This window comes from Perca fluviatilis, chromosome 19 (assembly GCF_010015445.1).
Source record: "Perca fluviatilis chromosome 19, GENO_Pfluv_1.0, whole genome shotgun sequence".
Taxonomy (NCBI): Eukaryota; Metazoa; Chordata; class Actinopteri; order Perciformes; family Percidae; genus Perca; species Perca fluviatilis.
In genome coordinates, this window is record NC_053130.1 from 33,716,799 (window position 1) to 33,737,586 (window position 20,788).

Here is a 20,788-nt window from a genome sequence, read left to right on the forward strand (position 1 = left end):
AGTGGGAGGAGACTGAGAGAAACTCGAGGTTTCTTGAAGAAAACCTGCTCCCGACCAGGTTAGGTTCACAGACTCAGTTACCATAGTAACTGACTCCGAGGTTAAGTTACCTCTCTTTCTGGAACGGAAAACCCAGAGTTTCCCTCATCTCAGGGTTAACCAACTCAGAGTTTTCACTAAACCTGCTTTCTGGAACGGGCCTCAGGTTATGCGGGACCGCGGTTGTTAGGTTAGGTGAAGCCAGATAACTGAAAGAAATCCAGGCCATGTTGATCTTGCTTCGTAGTACAGAGGCCCGTTCCAGAAAGCAGGTTTAGTGAAAACTCTGAGTTGGTTAACCCTGAGATGAGGGAAACTCTGGGTTTTCCGTTCCAGAAAGAGAGGTAACTTAACCTCGGAGTCAGTTACTATGGTAACTGAGTCTGTGAACCTAACCAGGGGCCTGTTTCACAAAAGCAGAATATATAAATCCAGGATAACTGATAAAGCGAGGCTTGACCTAGTCTAATCTGTGCATCTGTGCTGAGGAGGAGCGACTAGGTCGAGCCAGGCTGAAGTAATTCAGATAGATGCGCGTCCACGGCTTTCCTCAAAAGACCGCGAGGTCGATCACAGATTTACTGATGCCAAAATGGAGAATACGCGTTGTACATACTTTATACATAGTGAGCAGCAGCTTCTTGTGGAAGTATGACGACGTGAAACACATTATTTGTATAAAAAGAAAAGAAACACGCCGCTGTAATGAAACAGCGAGAGAAAGCGTAGCAGACGATCACGGACCGACTGAATGCTTAATTGTAGCCTAAACATATACATTAACTGACCACGGCTCTGAATTGAAGCCGTCATAATCATTCCATTCAAGGATTAGGCTACTAATCATTTGCACACATTAACAGTTGTACTCTTTGCCTTAAAAGTGAGCAGAAGATAATGTTACTCAGGGAATTTACAATGAAGATCAATTTTCTACAACGCCAGAATATGATGCGTAAATATCTCTTTCACTCTGTTCCTCCCTCTCTCTCTCATGGTCTAAAATATAAGTTTCCTAAGTCATATTAACTTCCACTGCTCGCTTTTAATGCAAAGTGTACAACTGTTCGTTTTTGCAAATGACAGTGACTCAGTGAATGGTTTCAGTTAAGAGCAGTAGTTCATAAATGTATATTTTTAGGCTATATCATTCAGTCGGTCCGATATCTGCCACGCTTTTTCTCGCGTTTCATTTTTTTATTTTTTATAGAGGCCGAGTTTCCTTCTCTACATATTATATGCCTTGCTCCCTGTATATATGGACATAGAAAATAAAGACACTGAAGAAATTGGACTCTAAAATCTAGAAACTATGAAGATAATTAAGTGATAAATTCCATGCACACTGAATGGAACAGAGAATATTCATCAGTTATTTCCCCCCAAATATGAGGTCAAAAACCATTGAGGTGTCCTCTCCCTGTTGTTACATGAATGTACAGTAGCCTACATCACTAGATAGTTACTGGTCCAGTGAACTAAGACTATCATTTGGGAGGATTGTACCATTAGGATATGTTCTTAAATTGTACAATCCTCCCAAATTATATTCCCAGTTTACTGGACAACATAAATTGTGTGCTAAGAATGCCAAATACAATGCACATGGAAGTGGAACAAACATGATCCTTATTGTTAAAGAATTTAAAAAAAATTAATCAACTAAAATAATTCAAGGTGCATTGGTCAACTATAGAAATGTACAGCATTGTATGTATTGCCCTTAGTAACAGACTTCATTTAAAACACATTTGAAATTGTATCAGCCTTTTCTAATTATCTCAACAACTGCCATAATATATTCATCAAACTTCTAACAACAATATGAACAGCACTCTTCATACAGCAATATAACAGTAACAATGACTGTCACATGAATAATTATAAATAAAAAAAATAATGGTCACAACTTTAAATAATAACAGTACTTAAATAAACAGCAATATGCACCTGTTGTATTTTAATCCAGGCTGATAATAACAATAGGGTAAAACCACTGCTGGGTGATCAGAAAAGGCTCCAGGATTAATAAATCCTGGCTGTTAGCCTGGTCAGGAGCAGGCTAGCTGTACAGAATAAATCTCCACGGTGATTTATGTGCCTCCGCTTTCGTGAAACCGAATCAAGGCTTAATTCATCCAGGATAAGTGGGAAATCCCGGCTTAATCCCTTATCTTGGTTTTGTGAAACAGGCCCCAGGTTAGGTGTTCATCATGAGTTACCACGGCGATTGAACCCGATAACAACTGATCCACCTTCGTAGTACAGAAAATCCTGGGTTGAGCCTGAAGTTAGCTCGTTAACGCCAAATCCTGCTTCGTAGTACAGGCCTCTGGTCTAGCTTTGCTGCTAATGGCACAACATCCAGTGGCAGTGGCTACCTGGGTTAGAACCATTTACTGAAGCTTCATAGTAGGTGCGGCGAATATTTTCCTGCTTTTTTGTCCTTTTCTAATCACACTTATGAAGTTAGCAGAAGAGTGGAAACAATGATATCTAGTCTCCAATTTGGTCATACTAGATTAGCCTGCACAATAAATAAAATGGCAAACTACAGGAAGCAGCGATTTTGTCAATACTCAGAAAAAAAAGTTGAAAAAAAAAAAAATGCACCGAGTCACTATTTTAGATGACTGAGAACTGACAGAGAAATAACCTCGGAGGCAATCATTTCCATTATGACCACGAGATATTTCACAGAGGGTCAGGAGAAAAGTGTTATCTATATTTATTTCAGAACATTTGTTTGACAGGATATACGCAACGTGTCTTTATTATTATTATTATTATTATTATTATTATTATTATTATTATTATTATTATTATTATTATTATTATTATTATGTTATTTTGTATGTCTTATTTGGATATTAGAAGCCTTGACTCGACCTCCATACCAGAAGGTGGCAGTAACGCACCGTAAAGCATAAAGCAGAAGGTTATCTACGTCATCAAAAAGTGCCATGTTTAGACCAGACATCACACACGCGCACAGTTGTTGTTAGTGAAATGAAGTGAATGTAAATATTTAACAGCATTATATCGTATCGTGTAGCAGAAACGCGAGGCTGTAAGAATCAGTCGCCCCCCCCCCCAACGCTGCTTCCGATGAGTTAGTGCGGCCTGCTCCTCGTGAAAACGTTTGACTGTTCTATGAGTTCAACACTAGACACAAGTCTCGCTGACATAACGTCGCCGTGACTCTGTATTCTGATAGCTTCAGCCCCAGACGTCCAGAAGACTCCGTAACGTTTTGAGGAGCTATGTGCCAGGTGGATGAAGACTACCAGGAGCAGCTGCAGCAGGCCGAGCTACCCAGGTACGTTATCCGTCCACACCGGTTCAACGAGCTATTCTCAGCGGTGTAGTCTACGTGATACGCAGGTATACTTGAGGTATACGCAGTATACCCACTAAGAAAGCTCCAGGATTTCCATATACCCAATGACACGCTACAACATACTTTCCATTATATTTTCGATATATTTTGAATTGTCATCAGTTATTTTCTTCTTCGCATAGTCTAAATAAAGGGATTTCCACCGTAAATTGGTGCATACAATTGTATCCCAATACCCAGACCCCCCCCTATGATATGCCCCCCAAAGGCAGATTATGGCCCATATACTGCATAGTATACTCACTACAATACATTAGACTAAACCACTGTGAAGAAAGTATTCTATTCTATTGTAAATGTGCTGGCACGTTGAGTCTCTGAAGTTAACCGCCATATGCAAGTCGTGCAAGTTGGTGCATGGTAGTTTACGTTGAAGACCGTTAAAAGAGTCGCATGTTATCAGCACTGCAAACATGTCTAACATAAAAGCATTTAACGATGGCGAGTGGGATATAATTCATTATGTGCTAGTTATCCGGAGTCAACCATAACTGTTAGCATCAGCGTCATTACAGCTGTCATTACTGCGGATGGATGGATGGACACAACATGACAATCCACATGAATAATATGGAAAAGATACTAAATAAAAAAATCCACATAAATGTACTGAGGGATGTACGGTAAGGTGCTCTATGAGAGTGTGTGTCATGGTGGTAGTGCAAGAAGTCCAATAGTGCAAGGAAGTAATAAGGTTACAGTTCAGTTATGTTCACTGCATGTTGATTGTGTTTGGTCATTTGATTAAATGCTACTTTTTTAGGTAATCATTGCACCACTCACATATCCTGCATTGTTACAGCACATATTCCTAAATAAAGTAGTTCTTAACACAGTACTCCACATGCCGTACCTGTGCTGAAAGAGTTATTGCTTCATGGCCAGTTGGAGAGAAACAATTACAGCGACCGTCTACTTTTTCAGCATGCACTGGCTTGTGAGTGTTGAGATTTGATGTGTAATCAAATCACCACAAACTATCTGGGACAGCCAGATATGTAGTATATTTTACAGCTCAGCAGTACTGGTTTGCCTCTGGGCAAATAATGAAGCTGACATAGTCTGCTGTGTGCACTGGACTTAATGGAAACTTGAAAACAACACTATGTCCAGAGGAGGATGGTGGTGGTGGTGGTAGGATGGGGGGGGTCAAACTGTTTCCCCATGATGATAACATAACTTCAGACCCTCTACATTACTGCTGTAGTGTAGCTATTGTGGCATTCTAGTACACCATCAACCTCCACAGTTTATGTAGACATGTTTGCAGTATAAATGACAGCACATAAATGTCATCAAATATGAATCTATGCAAATTATTTTTGAAGATGTCTTTTGTTCCTACATTTGTTAGTGTTTCCAAGAAATGTGTGAAATGCAAAGAGGCGCCTGCGGCTGTGGTCATCAGAGCAGGAGATACGTTCTGCAGGTAAGACTGTCGTACTGCTATCTACTGGACAGCTCAGGGCTGTCACTGGATGGGGCTAGATGCATAAAACTGTTTAGATTAAGACCCATTAAAGCTATAGTGTGTAGTTTCTGTCGCCCCCATGAGGAATTCTAAGTAATGACAGCACGTCCACATGATACAAGTCGCCCCCCTTTTTTAGTCCGCTTCATAAAGTCTCACTCACACATGGTTCTGTTTTATAAATATAAGAGTCAATAAAAAGTTAATTTGTGTATGAGCGGAGAAGCTCAGCAGCAGAGTGGTGAATGTGAGGAGCAGATCAGAAAACACAATCTTCTCAAATGTTATTATAAAAGAGGATAAATCAATCTACCTATCTCTAAATAAGCCTGTTGCAGCTGAGATACATTGCTCAGCATAAGTGAATACACCCATGCTAAAGTTGACTAAAAAGAGGAATAAAAAAAATCATCTTTATGCCTTAATTAAAAAAATGAGTAAAAATGCAACCTTTAAGGACACCAATTTTCTTTGTGAATGAATAATGTATCGTAAATAAATAAATGTTGGCATGGGGTACTTTCCATAAAATCATCTCTCAATGCAAATCAAACCAGCTATTAGGCTAACTGAAATAAAACCATGCCAATCTCTAGGTATGGTGAAGGGTATGTGATGATGTGGGGGGGGGGGGACTTTAACATAGGGGTGTACTTACTTATGCCCCCTGTATTTTAAGGAAGAACATTTATTTATTTGATACATTATTCACAAAGAAAATTGGTGTCCTTAAAGGTTGGATTTTTCCTCATTTTTTTTAAATTAAGGCATTTAGATCAATTTCCAAAAGATGATTTTTTTTTTATTGCTCATTTTAGTCAACTTAAGCATGGGTGTATTCACTTATGCTGAGCACAGTTAATAAAGGCCACTATTTAGAACGTACAGCCCTGACAGAATCTGACTTTTTAGTTGTGACCAGGCCACGTATCCAGCCTGTCCCATATCTGATTTTCAAAGGTCTTGCAAATAACAATGCAAATAAATAAATTGCATTTTAATGACTTTGCTCAAATCCTTTCTCTGTCTGTGTTAGGGGCTGTTTCAAGGAATACTTCATTCATAAGTTCAGAGCCATGCTGGGCAAAAACAGGGTGATTTTCCCTGGAGAGAAGGTAATCTGTGGGCTTTATTTGTACACTTTATTCTCTAAATAAAAAACGTGTGTTTTCTTCGGACACTGCATGACACAATATACTGCAATTAATTTTCTTCATTTATTATGCACACAATAATTCAAATGAATTAAAAGGTCTTCTCTGGTTGTAGGTGCTGCTGGCTGTATCTGGAGGTCCTTCTTCCTGCTCAATGCTCAGTCAAGTCCAAGAGGTTTACCTGTTTAAATTGAAATGATAAAAAACAAATGGCTGTGATTGGTTGTGACTGATGTGAATGATAATTCAATTAGTGGGCATATGACTTCCGTGTCCTGCATGAACTAACGCGATGCTTAATGTAATTTTTAAGAATGGGAAATAAGTTGAATAAGCGTTTGTCAGTAAGCTGTTGGTTGTCTGTTTTATCAGATGGTCAACAGAATAGCACGTTATGGTACGTGCAGCCACAATCAGTACATTTACATGCACACCAATATTCCACTATTATTCCGAATATGACAATATTCCGAATTTGATACAGGTCATGTAAACAGCATATTCTGGTTGGATATTCCGAATAAGGCCTTTTTCCAAATATAGCACTTTCCGATTAAGACATGTGGGATATTTCAGTATTATTCGCATTTTAGAGGTCTTCTTTGGACATGTAAACAGTGCATTTGGAATATGCGTCTCAATCGGGGTTTTCACCCGCAGGCTTATGGTCAGCTCTGTGCGTTGCTATGGTTGCTGTACACAAACTAACGAGCCAACAGTTTGCAGGGCTGCAGACCCGATAAGAAGGAGAAACACCGCTATTTTTAAACATGATCAAAGACTTGGATATCAACAGGTTTTTGGATATGAGCCCACATCGCTACGCCGACCTTTTCAAGAAGCTGGTTGAAGGAATGAAAGAGGGACGCTGTGTTCACACGCTCCAACAAGTCCTCCACCGCTGGAAAACTTTGAAAAAAATTGTATTTTGCACGACTACATGTAAACGGGAATATTAGTGGAATATTCACTTTCATTACCCATGGAAACACCTTAGTTGGAATATCGTCTTTTTCAGAATTAGGGCAAAAAACGGAATATTATGTGCATGTAAACATACTGACTGAGGTCTGAGACAAGCATGTTATAAAACATCAGTGGATCTCAGTAGGAAAGTATCGTTCAGTACTAAAATTTCAGCATGGAGCACGACAGCCAGTGACCTACTGTATGTGGATAAATGGAGGATTTTCATAAACTAATAACTACCAAAGTTCCCTGAACATTTAATGATGTAACAGATGGTGAAATGCTACTTATAATTCCACTATACATTCCTTATCCATAGAGATTCTGTATGACCATATAGGTCCATTATAATCTTGTTTCCTTGTCTTTGTTTTTAAATATTAATGCAGCTGCAAACCTTTTCTTCCTCCCAGGGTTTGAGTCAGAATGCTCACAAGAAGTTGAGATTCTTACCCGGCATTGTCTTCATTGATGGTAAATGAAGTTGGGAGTCTAATCATTTTCATGTACACTATGTCAGGAGGACTTTTTTTGTGATTAACAATTTTTTTTAATTTAAGTTTAAAATGACGACACCATAAACCCATCATGAACATGTCCGGAGGACTTTTGTCCTTTCTGAAATGATTCTTGGCCAAAGCGTGTGTGTGTGTGTGTGTGTGTGTGTGTGTGTGTGTGTGTGTGTGTGTGTGTGTGTGTGTGTGTGTGTGTGTGTGTGTGTGTGTGTGTGTGTGTGTGTGTGTGTGTGTGTGTTCGTGTGTGTGTGTGTGTGTGTGTTCGTGTGTGTGTGTGTGTGTGTGTGTGTGTGTGTTTGTGTGTTCGTGTGTGTGTGTTCGTGGTGTGTTCGTGTTCGTGTGTGTTCGTGTTCCCAGAGGGGGGTGCTGTAGGTCAGTCTGTGGAGGAGAGACAGAGGACTCTGGCTGAGCTGCAGGCTGTGTTCAAAGCTACTGGTTTCCCCTTCCACATGGTGCCTCTGGAACAGGTCAGGACCGCTCTGCTGAACCTCAGCAGTCTGTTACGCCTAAAATGACTAAAGTCTAAAACTGTCAAACATGCATTTTGTTACCCAATATTTGACTACAGTTTTACCTGTCAGTAGGGTTGGGTATCATTTGGTTTTTTTCCTATACCAGTGCTAAAATGATACTTTTAAAGCGGTGCCGGTGCCTGAACCTATATATATATATATATATATATATATTTATATTTATTTATAATGTATAAAATATAAAAAGGAGCACAAAATGACAGTTGGCGACATTAAAGAACGGCTTGTTTATTGCTAAGGCCATATGGTCAAAATTAAATGATTGATTAATAATGTAATAACAATGAGTTGTTTCACCAGTAAATTGCTGGTGAATGATAAAAACAAGCACCAGATGGTAAAAGGATATTTTACAATAACTTTGAATGCACCACAAGGCTGGCAAGTTTCAAGTGAACGCACCGTCTGTGTTGATTTTCCAACAATGACAGCTGCAGTCAGACTGTTACGTCCCGCTGTTGGAATACTCCACAGGGAAATAAAGTCACACTTTACACCGCTTAACGTAAGCTGTAACAAAAAAAAGTGTGTTTAATCTGGTAACATAGAAGAAAAAAAAGTAAGGCACCGAAATTTTCGTTGGAACCGGTGCCCTATTGGCACCGTGTTTCGGTACCCAACCCTACCTGTCAGTCTCATGACACTTTTACAATCTTATAAGGTTGGACCTGTAATGGTCTGAAGTGAGTGCTGTCAAACTGACAAAAAGACTACATCAGATCAAATGTAGTCTATGTCCTCGACGTTCCACTTCCTGTGATTGCTCCGGTGCTGCAGGAAATTCCCCAGGATGCATGTCTTTTCGCCGATGTCCGTCCCCTTCCTCTTCCTTTGTGTTGGCGTTCTAACCTCCGGTGGATTTGTGAGGACTATGGTTAACTGCTCCTCAGATCTCTGCAGGGTAAATCCAGACAGCTAGCTAGACTATCTGTCCAATCTGAGTTTTCTGTTGCATGACTAAAACTACTTTAGAATGTACACGTTCCACCAAAACAAGTTCCTTCCTGAGACTATTTTGCAGCAGCTCCGTGCGGAGCTTAGCGCCGCTCGTGACGATTGTGATTGGTTTAAAGAAATGCCAATAAACCAGAGCATGGTTTTCATGCATGCTATGTGGACTAGCCAGAACCTCCTCCACAGCACTTGTGGAGGAGGGTCTAGGTCAAATGGGATATTGAATGTGTCCTCCATCCGCTCTTTAGGTTCTGGAACTTCCCAGTTCAGTGTTGGTGACCGCCCCGGCACTTTCAGAGCAACCAGCCGGCGCCTACAAAGCAGCCGTTGATCGTTTCATTCAGAGAGACAGCAGAAGCAGTGTGCCGCCACGGCAACAGGAGGAAACATCACTACCTCATGTTCAGGAGTCCCACAGACAGTTACTGCAGCAGCTGATTGGCTCTGCTAAGACACTGACCGCCAGAGAAGACCTGCTAAACACATTAAGGTTAGACCGACACTACCTGCTGACTCCCACCTGTCTTGATGGTGCGTCTGTATTTAGTCTGAGCTGTTGATGGTAATACACCACTCTCTCCTCCATTGTTTGGACATGTATGATGAATTAACTGAAGATGAAACATGACTCTCATTCATTTAGTACTTACTATACTTAATTTCCCAAGTGGTGTCTTCTTCCCACAGGAATTCTATTTGCTCCACATGGTCAGTGTGGCTTAAAGCAAACTAAACTTGCAATGCCTTAGGGCTGGGCGATATGGAGAAAAACAAATATCACGATATTTTTGACCAAATACCTCTATCGATATTGCAAAGATATTGTAGGGTTGACAATTATTGCTTTCCCAAAAATATTTACACAATAATATTTTTGATAAATAATCATCAGTAATGTGGATATAATGACTAAGTGGGTAAAGGCAAATAGCAGAACAGCTAGAACAGTCTGGTAAGTTCAGAAAATGACATCACTTTACTGTAATGCAGCCTTTAAAACCAGGAAAAGACACTTATGTCATATTACGATATCCAAAATCTAAGACAATATCTAGTCTCATATCACCATATCGATATATGATATATTGCACAGCCCTAGCCTTACCTCATTGTTTGTTACATATGTCTGCTACTTTTGTAATGTATTTATGTGTTTTATTGCATTTTATTGTATCATATTGTGTTGTTCTGTAGTATTAATAATAGGCCTTTCGTAATAAACTGCCCAGGGACGACAGATGAAAATGAGCTCTGACACATTTACATTAAAGTGGAAACTGAAACTGAAAACTGAAATATAGATTATTGTGCACCGTCCCTGGTAAATAAAAAAAAAAAAATGATACAATCGAGAACATTAACTGTGGTGCAGAGAAAATATTGTATCGTTTGCCTTGCTAATGACAATCATGATGTTGATTAAAACACCAAATGATGTTGGAAAAAAGTCTGTATTTTTGTGTGTGTTCTCCTCAAAGGCAGCATCTGCTGGTGCACACGGCTCGGACTGAAGGCTACAGTAAACTGATGCTGGGAGACAACTGCACCAGACTGGCTGTAAAACTGCTCACCAGCATATCACTGGGCAGAGGAGCACAGCTGGCTCAGGACACGGTGCGTATGTGTGCAGATGATAGGCAGCGAGGGATTTACTGGGACGTTGCGTTCAGCCTACAGTGATGTTTCCCCTTCTTGTTAGATGTGATGTCTGACTTAAACCAATAATGTTAATTGTGTATACAGATTTACAGTTAGTTTACAGTATCTTGCACCCAGCGCAGCGCCCCGCAAAGCCCGACCCAAGTGTTTAAGACCGACGCAGTTGTCATTTTCCCATCCAGCGCCCGCGTCATTTAAATGGCAAATGCACCTGTGCCCATCTATGGCCCATGGGCGTGCTGGTCTTACAGGGACGTGTGTTCAGGTGCATTCTGGGTGTATTGCTATCTTGAGGCAGCGGGAAGTGATCGTGCCATTGACCAAGAAAAACCTGGTCTAAAATCAATAACGCAGCATTTCATTATTATTTTAACAGCAAAATAGCACACACAGGGACGCTCAGCAGCACACAAACATGCAAAAGATTAGAAATAAAAATACTACGGTGCAAATCCACCATCATAACAGCAATGCTCCAAGGTCCAAACGCGCCTGGCTTTTAAAGGGAATGGGAGATGACACTGATTGGTTGATTGCATATTACACCCAAAACACACCTCTGATTAATGAAGACACTAAGGACAACCCTTTAGAACCAGGCGCCTGGCGCATGGACCCTTTTTCCGCCGTCAAACTAGCAAAAGTAGATTTGGACACGCCCTAAACACACCTGCGCTGTGAGCTTCAAGCATGTTAAAATCATGAAGGAACGCAATTTATTACTCAGACTCAGCAATGTACACAATAGATAACAATGTCCTAGCATAAAATGATAATATAATCTGAATCCTATACATACATAGAGCACAGTTAAAAACCGAGCAGCAGTTAAAAGAATAGTGCATCAGTGCAAGTTCAGAGGACAGACTTAAAGGGAAATTTCACCGCTGGAAAGCTGAATATATCTTTAAATTGGGTCACTAATGTAGTAGAAATGTGAAAAGTAGATTGAAATTGGTGCCTTCTAGGCCGAGATAAGCCAGAAAATGTGTTTTTGGCTCATATGGATGAAAGACACCAAATCCTAGAATGCACTTGCTTTGCTGCTGTATGAGGCCACTCACAAGCCACGCCTACCCTTTACAGACAAGTGGTGTTACACATTACACATTAAAAACATGCTTTTTTTTGGCCACAGCTGATACATTATCCGGACTTCTTTCAGCGGATTGATTGATAGCTCCAGAGTGAACAGAACTGTGTCCATGGTAACGCTCTGCTATGCATGGCAACGGTGTGTTATCCTTAGCAACGGTCTGTTATCAAGAAATAACAGACCGCATTCTACATTAGAATTCAACCAAGCCATGTAATAACAGAAGGCTAACACATAGCTACTAGCATTAGCTCTTGGCTGTGGTATAAACATTGAGTATAAACACAGCGTACATTTGCGTGGGATGTAGCTAGAATTGTCGGCATTTTACAGTTACAAACTCCACCAGCAGTTAGCAGTTAGTTGGATACAAATCACCCCATTTCTGCAACAGGCAGTCCGGGGTAACACAGCCCACCTCCACTAGTAGTCTTACCCGGTGACCGAGCAGCAGGCTGGATTGTCCACAGCAATATTTCCACAACAACAAAAACACAGCAGTCTCTGAACTTGCGTTGGGAGTTTCGTTGAAGTTGGATGTAGTCCAGTGTGTTTAATGAGCGGACACTTGCAAGCAGGATTGGTGAACAGATGGCTGGCTAGCGTTAGCTTTCCACCGGCACACTCGTTCAACGCTCCCCGCTGATGAGGTCACTTTACCGGCCACAGGAATCGAGCACTACCGCTGGTCTCCGTGCAGGCAAAGCTGGCGTAGTGTGTGGAGTATTGCGTCTGTAATAAAGTGTCCTGCATATTCTCCGATGTGTACCAATGTATCCCGGTGGTACACGTGTGTGGTAGTTTGAATGCACATAATTGTTGTTCTAAAATTTCCGTCGGGATGAACAGTTCTGCTCCTGCTGAGAAACTAAGCGAGGATTCAAGATGGCTGACACTCGTTTTTTCTTCGGCAATCTCCGAAAAAAGCCAACAGTCCAACCCCCTTTGGGCTATGCGGAAGTGGCTCCTAATACACAATGAATACAGGCTGTAGTCTTTTGCCTCTGGGCAAAAAAAAACTAAGATGACGCAGAAATCGTCATTTTGCGTCATCTGAGGCTTTTTTCCAGACCCACAATACAGAGATCTCCCCTCTCAGGGGGACATGAGGGAGGGAAGCATGGTCATTCAAAAATACTACCAGGTTTCTACTGATACAAAACTTAATGCTAATCGGTGAAGTTTCCCTTTAAGTCTGTGAGTTCATAAGCCTCCCAGCCTCTGGGAAGAAGCTGCACTTTAGCCTTTTGCCTGAGGTGAGGGGGGTGAACAGTTTGTGTGCCGGATGGGTGGGATCCTTCATGATATTAGTGTATTTGTGTGTGTGTTTGTTTGTGCTAACAGGGTTTCTCAGACTCCAGATATGGTGACACAATATTAGTGAGGCCAATGAGGGACTACTCGGCTAAAGAGATAGCCTACTACAACCGTATGTTCAGCGTGCCCTCTGTTTTCCTACCAAGCCTGGACACAAAGGTAAGATCTGACAGTAACTGCCGGCCTGCACACTGCAGAGACAACCACACAGTGATGGCACAGTGGAACACAGTTGGGAAAAGGAAAGAACTTGCCATATATGTGTATAAAGGCTGATATATGCTTCTGCGTTGAATCGACGGCGTACACCCGCAGACCACAAGGACTGTGATTGGTCAACTGGTCCTGTGTGTTGATAGTCTGTGTTTCCAGCAGCATACTGTGGGGAGTAGCAGCATCATAGTTCACTGACATAAGCTTTGCAAATTAACTCAGACATATTTTGGTTACAATGACGGGGTTATCCGTTAGTAAAGTGTCTATATGTCAGTAACGTTTTGAAATCAGCACTTTGCCAGCAAGCAGTACTTTGTGGGCGGTTGTGCTAAAGTTTGCATAAACTGGCTGGCAGACACCTCGAAAATAACCTCAGACTTATCACCCCGTAGCGTTAACGGCGGTGAAATGCACCGCGATGCAAAGCAACCCCTACGCAGAACTCCGAAAGGGTCACGACGCCGTAGGAGCAACGCCGTAGCTACGGCGTGGAGTTGACGCAGAAGCATGAAACAGCGTTGAGAGAGAGCCTTCAGAACTCATTACTTTAAGCTACACCTACACTACTACATCTTGTATCGTCTGATATATGTGTTAACATCATTACTGTGATTGGAACTTCCTGCTTCAAATGCAGCCAATTACTTGACTCATTTCTGGTTTGAAATGTGTTACTGTTAACCCTTGTTCCCCCCCCCCCCCTTAAAACGCACTCCCAAAGTAAATGTAGGTGACAGGAGAAGAAGCTCTGGCTGTCTGGGAGATGTCATAACATAACATTTAATGTATTACATAAGTAGAGACTATTGGTCAGATTATAACTACGAAGGAAAAAAAACATTTAGTATTGACTGATCTGATAAGAACCTCCTCAACAACATTAATATTGGTCCTCATCAGCAGTAACTTAACACGACTCCTATAAGTGAACATTAAATGTAAAATAAAACCCAAAGTTAATCCTAAAGTGAACTGGCTAACTCTGATCCTGCTCTGTGACCCAGCTCTAAAAAAGTGGCTTTAAAAATATGGAAATGTTGGTATCTTGTTATCCACCCAGTGGGCACCATGTTTTTGTAACTATACAGAAATAAATACTGTATGTCTCTGGTATTGCACGATATGAATGAAGTCTACTGTGATTCCATACGGTTGCGTTCAGTGTGCGTTTGTGTCTGTCCCACAGACAACAGACAAGTCGAGCATCCAGCGTCTGACCGAGAGCTTTGTCACCAAGCTGCAGGCAGACTTCCCCTCTACAGTCAGCACCATCTACAGGTCAGCAGGAAACTACAAACATAATGGACATAAGCATGTGTTCTTTTAATGCTTTTTTCCTAATTATTAGCAAGATAACATCAATCTAGAATTTGCCACACACAAATCCACCATAAAGTAATTAAAAAGCTGCTGTGTGTGCGCTGTAGGACCAGTGAGAAGCTACAGACAGCATGTAGGAGCGCCTCCGCAGCTGACCACTGTGACAGATGTCTGCTCTGCATGTGCGCCCTGGACACTGCTGTTGGTAAGTGTTACTAGAAATTAGTTAAAGGACAAATCTGGCGCAAAATGAACCTAGGGGTTAACAACACATGGGTACCGAGTCAACCGTTCTCTGGGATATGTTTTCATGCTAATTGAATGGGACCAGTTTTAGCGCAAACTGCGTGTGTGTGTGCAGTGGTATGTAAATACCCTGCCTTCAATGCTTTTTTCATTTGGATGTCCTCCAAGGCAGAGAGATCAATGCTTAGGATTCATAAGGATGTAAAATAAAGATAATACAGCCATGTCATCACAGAAAATACTGAACTTGGATCAGACCTCTACAGATAACTCGCTCAACCTCACAGTATCGGTCATTATTGGTCACCTAACAGGATGCAATATGTGCATCCAATAAAATAATGAGTAACGATACCGAAGACGCATGCATTGCTAATGTACAGAAAGTAAAACTAATACAGAGAAAACACATCACCGCATTTTTCGAAATCAAAAGCAGGACCAGCGATTCCCACGGTATTTCTTTCTTTCTTTATCCCCATCTACTCGTGGACGTCCAGAGAAAAATAACAACAAAGCACTGACGACCCATTGAGGCTTACCAGCCGGTAGCATACTGCTACAGACACACGTTAGCTTACCAGTAGCCATCAGCTGCACTTTTCCAGATACCATCGCCACTGCCAGAGTCTGCGTTAACAGGAAAAAAAAGAAGCAGAACTGGAAAATCCTCCTGCTGGTGTGGTAGTCTATATCAACGACATTTCATTTCCGGGATTGTTCAGGTTCCTCTGGATGGCCATCATTTTGGGTCGGATGTCCGTCCCCTTCCTCTTTCTTTGTGTTGGCGTTCTAACCTCCGGTGGATTTGTGAGGACTATGGTTAACAGCTCCTTAGGTCTCTGCAGGGTAAATCCAGACAGCTAGCTAGACTATCTGTCCAATCTGAGTTTTCTGTTGCACTATTAAACTACTTTTGAACGTCCACATGTTCCACCAAAACAAGTTCCTTCCTGAGACTATTTAGCAGAGGCACCGTGTCTCAGTCTGGCACTTAGCGCCACACAGGACAATTGTGATTGGTTTAAAGAAATGCCAATAAACCAGAGCACGTTTTTCTCCCATCCTGGAATGCTGTGTGGACTAGCCAGACCCTCCTCCGCAGCGCTGCGGAGGAGGGTCTGGCAATGCGAGGCTACCGGTGTGACTTATGTAAACAAACACCTACTGTAAAGCCTGTAGGCTCCGACCGGACTTCATGGTTCGTTCAGGTGCACCTCATTAAACGTATGGTGCATTCAAGTGCGCCTTGTTAACTCTGAGAAACTTACATTTTGTAAAGTGCCCTTCTGCCATCTAGAGGCTCTTATTGTGGCATTGCCATCACTGCTGGATAATTTTTAATCGAATCGTGACATTTAAATTCGAAAGTATAGTTTGAATCGTGGATTTGGATAATCTTAACTCCCCTACTTCAAAGTATATAATTGTTCTGTTTGTAAAATAGACGTAAATAGCAGATACAAGCATTCTTTACCCAACAAGAAAGAAGACCCTAATGATTTAGTCTTTCCTTCCTCTCTGCCTTCGTCTCCCTCTTTCTTTCAGAGAAGGCTTCAGCCTTCAAGGCCACACTGATCTCAGAGCAGCTCTCCCAGACTAAATCTCCAGGAGCTAGCAGTGCTGAGGTCAAAAGACAAAACCCAGGTACAGGAGTATACTGTCAATCAACGAATACATGTCACCTCCAGTCATGCCTTGGAGATTTCTTGTAGCCATTGTGTCTCTGTGGTATTGTCTGGAGTCCTTTTTCCAACAGGATATGGAGAAAGTCCAGAAATATGACTAAGACAGTTTAGCACTTAAGCTTCTTTAGAGTCAGTTATAAAATGTGATATGAATTAGATACTTTTGTTTTGTATTTCAGTGCTGTGTATAAGCAGCTAAAACATTGGTATGTGGGCTGAAACCTTGTCAGGTAGAGGTCAGAGGAAAATGTACACCGGGCAGTACAGTAAAAGTCCACAATTGAGTTTCTACTTATTATGCGATAATATCAGTTTCCTGTGTTTTCATTAAAGCTCCAGTGGAACTAGAATCAACTGCTCCCTCGGGAGATTGCTGCTCCTCTGGTGGAGAGAATTGTGTAAAAGTAGCAAGTGGTGGAGGCTGCTGTTCGTCAGCCAAGTAAGTGTTGATTAATTTATTCATCTAATCTAATCTAACGAGGGAGAGATCACACCGACACTTGACATGCAAAGTGATGTTAACACGCAAATTTCAAACACATGATTCTAAATGGGACTGGGAGCCTTGAGTGTATGAGTGTCTATACATGACATTAAAATGGTTACCAGTGGGGTTGGGTACCTAAACTGGTTCCTAAAGGACCGGTATCTACCAGACCATATGACAATTGGATTTTGGTGCCTCGTTTCGGTGACTCTTAAATGCCTGCGCTGCCCTCTGGTGTTCTGAAACGGAGGCTGAACAGTCTGAAGTCTGGCTGTTTGTCATTCGAAAGGATTCCAACAGCAGGACATACAACAGTCTGCACCTAAAGACACATTGAGCCTAGCTGCGCTTTGAGACACCGTGGTCACTGTCGGACTTATGGACTGTCTAGACTTAATGGTGCGTTCAGTTGCACCTTGTAAGCTCATGGTGCAATCAAGTGCAACTCGAGAAACTCAGCTGTTGTTGTAAAGTAACCTTCTGCCATCTAATGTTTCTCCTTTTTGTTGTTTAACAGCAATTGACTGGTGAAATAAGTTATTGTTATGACATTTTAAATAAATGATAGATTTGACCATATAGCCTTAGCAATAAACAAGCCGTTCTTTATTGTCGCCGATTACCGTTTTGTGCTCTTCTTTGTTTTGTTTTTAAGTATCTGTTCAGGCCCTATTTAGGCACCGGAAACCGCAAAACAACAAAACGATACCCAACCCTAGTTAACAGTGTGACTGCACGCCAACAAATGTGCTGTTGAAAGCAGAGGTTGTGGATGGACAATTTCCCTCTGCTATCACTGACAATGCTAACATGTTGGCATTGTCTAACATCGGTTTAGCGGGTATCATTTTCACGATGGTCACCATCTTAGTTTAGCTTGTTGGCATGCTAACAGTCGCCAATTAGCAGTTAACACAAAGCCCGGCTAATGTAGCAGGATCATGATCCCCTTCCGTTTGTGTCTTCTCTCTTTACGCCATTTAATTTTTTTTGGCTGTAATGTAAACAGGGTGTAAATAATAAATGCTTCACGTGTTGTTATATTACAGGGTACCAGAGACGAGCGATCTGAAGAGTCTGTTGTGTTACAGCTGTAAGCTGACCATCAAAGACATGGTGAGTGACACATAGCCCTAACCCTAACACTCAATGATTTTCAAATACAATCTAAAGTTTGTCTTTGTTGTTACCCACCTAATTCAAAATCTAAATCTATCCTGACCTTAAAGAGTAACTAACCCCAGAGTTTTGGCTGAAGAGCCTCGACCCTGGAACAATTCAAAAAATACCTCCTAAGTGATGATTGAGAGGGATTTTTTTTTTTAAAGTGCTCATATGATGCTTTTTGGCTTTTCCCCTTTCCTTTATTGTGTTATATATCTTTTTTTGTGCATGTTATAGGTTTACAAAGTCAAAAAAGCCCAAAGTCCCCCCCCCCCCAAAGGGACTTACCATCTCCAACAGAAAACACTGTTCACCAACTGCTCCAAACAGCTCTATTGTAGTCCAGCCTTTACTTCAGAGACAAACGTGGTCACTTTGTAACACGTTATAATGCTGCGCATAGCTGCTTGTAGCAAAAAAAAAAAAACGCCCTCATACTCTGCTTCTGACTGGCTATTAGTCCTTACCTAGGTACTGTCAGGGCACGCCCTCATACTATGCTTCTGACTGGCTATTAATCCTTACCTAGGTACTGTCAGGGCATACCCTCATACTCTGCTTCTGACTGGCTATTAGTCCGTCCTGGGGAATTGTCAGGACACGCCCTCATGCTCTGCTTCTGACTGGCTATTAGTCCTTACCTGGGGAATTGTCAGGACACGCCCTCATGTTCTGCTTCTGACTGGCTAGTAGTCCTTACCTAGGTACTGTCAGGGCACGCCCTCATACTCTGCTTCTGACTGGCTAGTAGTCCTTACCTAGGTACTGTCAGGGCATACCCTCATACTCTGCTTCTGACTGGCTAGTAGTCCTTACCTAGGTACTGCACATGTGCGACTCCCAACAAAGATGTAACAGAAGTGAGATGTCTCACTCTGTAGCTAAAACAGAGAGCTCAACACACAGGGTGAAAAGAGGAGCTGCAGCAATGTGCAGTACAACAAATATATGGTGGTGATAATTAAACCACGTAAACCTATTCTGATACAACCTCTAAATACAATTATGAACCTGAAAATGACCATAATATGAGCACTTTAAAGTCTATACATTGTTTTAAGTAAAATACTGCATATTATACCTTTTTTATGTAGTTTTTGAAATTGGAAAAAAACCCAGCTTTGTCTTATAGTATTTTGTCCCATGTTTGAAGTGAAATAAGAACATGCATGTGGGCATTTGATGTTTTACTGGTACTGATGTTCTTCTCTGTCCTCGTGGCGTCTCTGTTGTCGTTCAAGTCGTCAGTGGAGCGTCTCCCGCAGTACATCCTGTCAGAGGCTCATAGGAGGCAGAGGAGGTGAGAAGAAGATTTCGTTCATTTAAAACATATTTCCATTGTTGATTCCATGTACATGAAACGCCTTCATGAAATCATGAAACTGCTTTTCTCATTTTATGAATGCATTTTTCAGGCGTGCTAATGTCAGCCCAGTAGGAATACCTAGACTCTGTGTGCCAAACAAACTGTTGTACTGGAACAACCCAATCAACATTATAACATCAAGACAAAATAGATATGTAGAAAATTGGAGCAGAAGCCCAAATGACAGACTCTCAGGACTTAATTGTTGTGTTCCGCAGGTCTCAGATGAGAGAGGAGATCAGTGAGTTCCTGCTGGATGATGAAGATGATGGCGACGAAGGCGATTAGAGGGAGAAGTGACGCTGATTGTCCACTCTGGAAAAAATGGACAACACAAAATGTACAACCTGCAGGGATTGGAGGACTATGAAATATAAATGCTTAACAAATACAGTATATTATCAATTTTGTACAAAAGCAGTCATAATCTAAATCTGGTAATCCTGTGTGGGCTGTGTTTTCTTCTAACATGGCATAATTCATATGTACACTCACACACACATGGTTGACTCAAACACCCAGCACGTGGACCATTGTTAGAGTTAACGTCTCAGAAACTGAACATAATAAAGTATCTATTTTTACGGCTTTCCGTGCACAGTTTTCCGCATTCATTCATCGAAGGCTGGTATTAAAGAGATGTTTGAAGTATCAAGCATGGCGATCGGTGGTGGTTACTAAACCAAAAGTTGATATCTTATGAACTAGATAACCGATCCCTTTGGCAGTGAGAAAATGGATTGATGTTACAATTAAAGCCATTAAAATGCATTCTTTCAAAGCATTACAAACACAACATACTAAGAAAGTGCTGATCCAACATGCCCTGGATGCATTGTGGGTTTATTGAACAGTAGATGAGTTATCCAAACCTGGCCACCAGTTCATTGTAAAACTGCTTTTAGTTCTAATGTGAACAGCCTGTAAAACTGAGGTTGCCCTGTGTGTTAGCCTATGTTCTGACAGCATCCAGGACCAGGACCAGCCTCCACACGCTACACAGTGCATGTGCTGGTCATGAACAGGCCTTCAAACACAAACTAAAATAAATTTCGTTTCAAGAAGACGCTGACCCTCAGCTCTGCAAAAGTTATGCTAAATTGTTTATTTTAAAAATATTAGTTACGCTTTATGTTGTTGACATCACACGATGATGGCATGTGGCTAACAGTCCTACACCAGGAGCAGAAAATC

At 41.4% G+C, this 20,788-nt stretch overlaps 1 protein-coding gene across 1 annotated transcript; it reads left to right on the top strand.

Annotated features, from left to right (window-relative positions):
- Positions 1 to 3,000: 3,000 nt before the first annotated feature.
- ctu2 (cytosolic thiouridylase subunit 2 homolog (S. pombe)) lies at positions 3,001 to 20,194 on the top strand. The gene is made up of 16 exons (XM_039783975.1): positions 3,001 to 3,358; positions 4,794 to 4,868; positions 5,947 to 6,025; positions 6,180 to 6,239; positions 7,447 to 7,507; positions 7,906 to 8,015; positions 9,284 to 9,525; positions 10,514 to 10,649; positions 13,135 to 13,266; positions 14,510 to 14,601; positions 14,751 to 14,848; positions 16,438 to 16,536; positions 16,911 to 17,016; positions 18,114 to 18,180; positions 19,470 to 19,528; positions 19,813 to 20,194. The coding sequence occupies exons 1-16, from the start codon at positions 3,303 to 3,305 to the stop codon at positions 19,880 to 19,882; spliced, it is 1,542 nt and encodes a 513-aa protein (XP_039639909.1). The 5' UTR covers positions 3,001 to 3,302; the 3' UTR covers positions 19,883 to 20,194.
- The last annotated feature ends 594 nt before the right edge of the window (positions 20,195 to 20,788 follow it).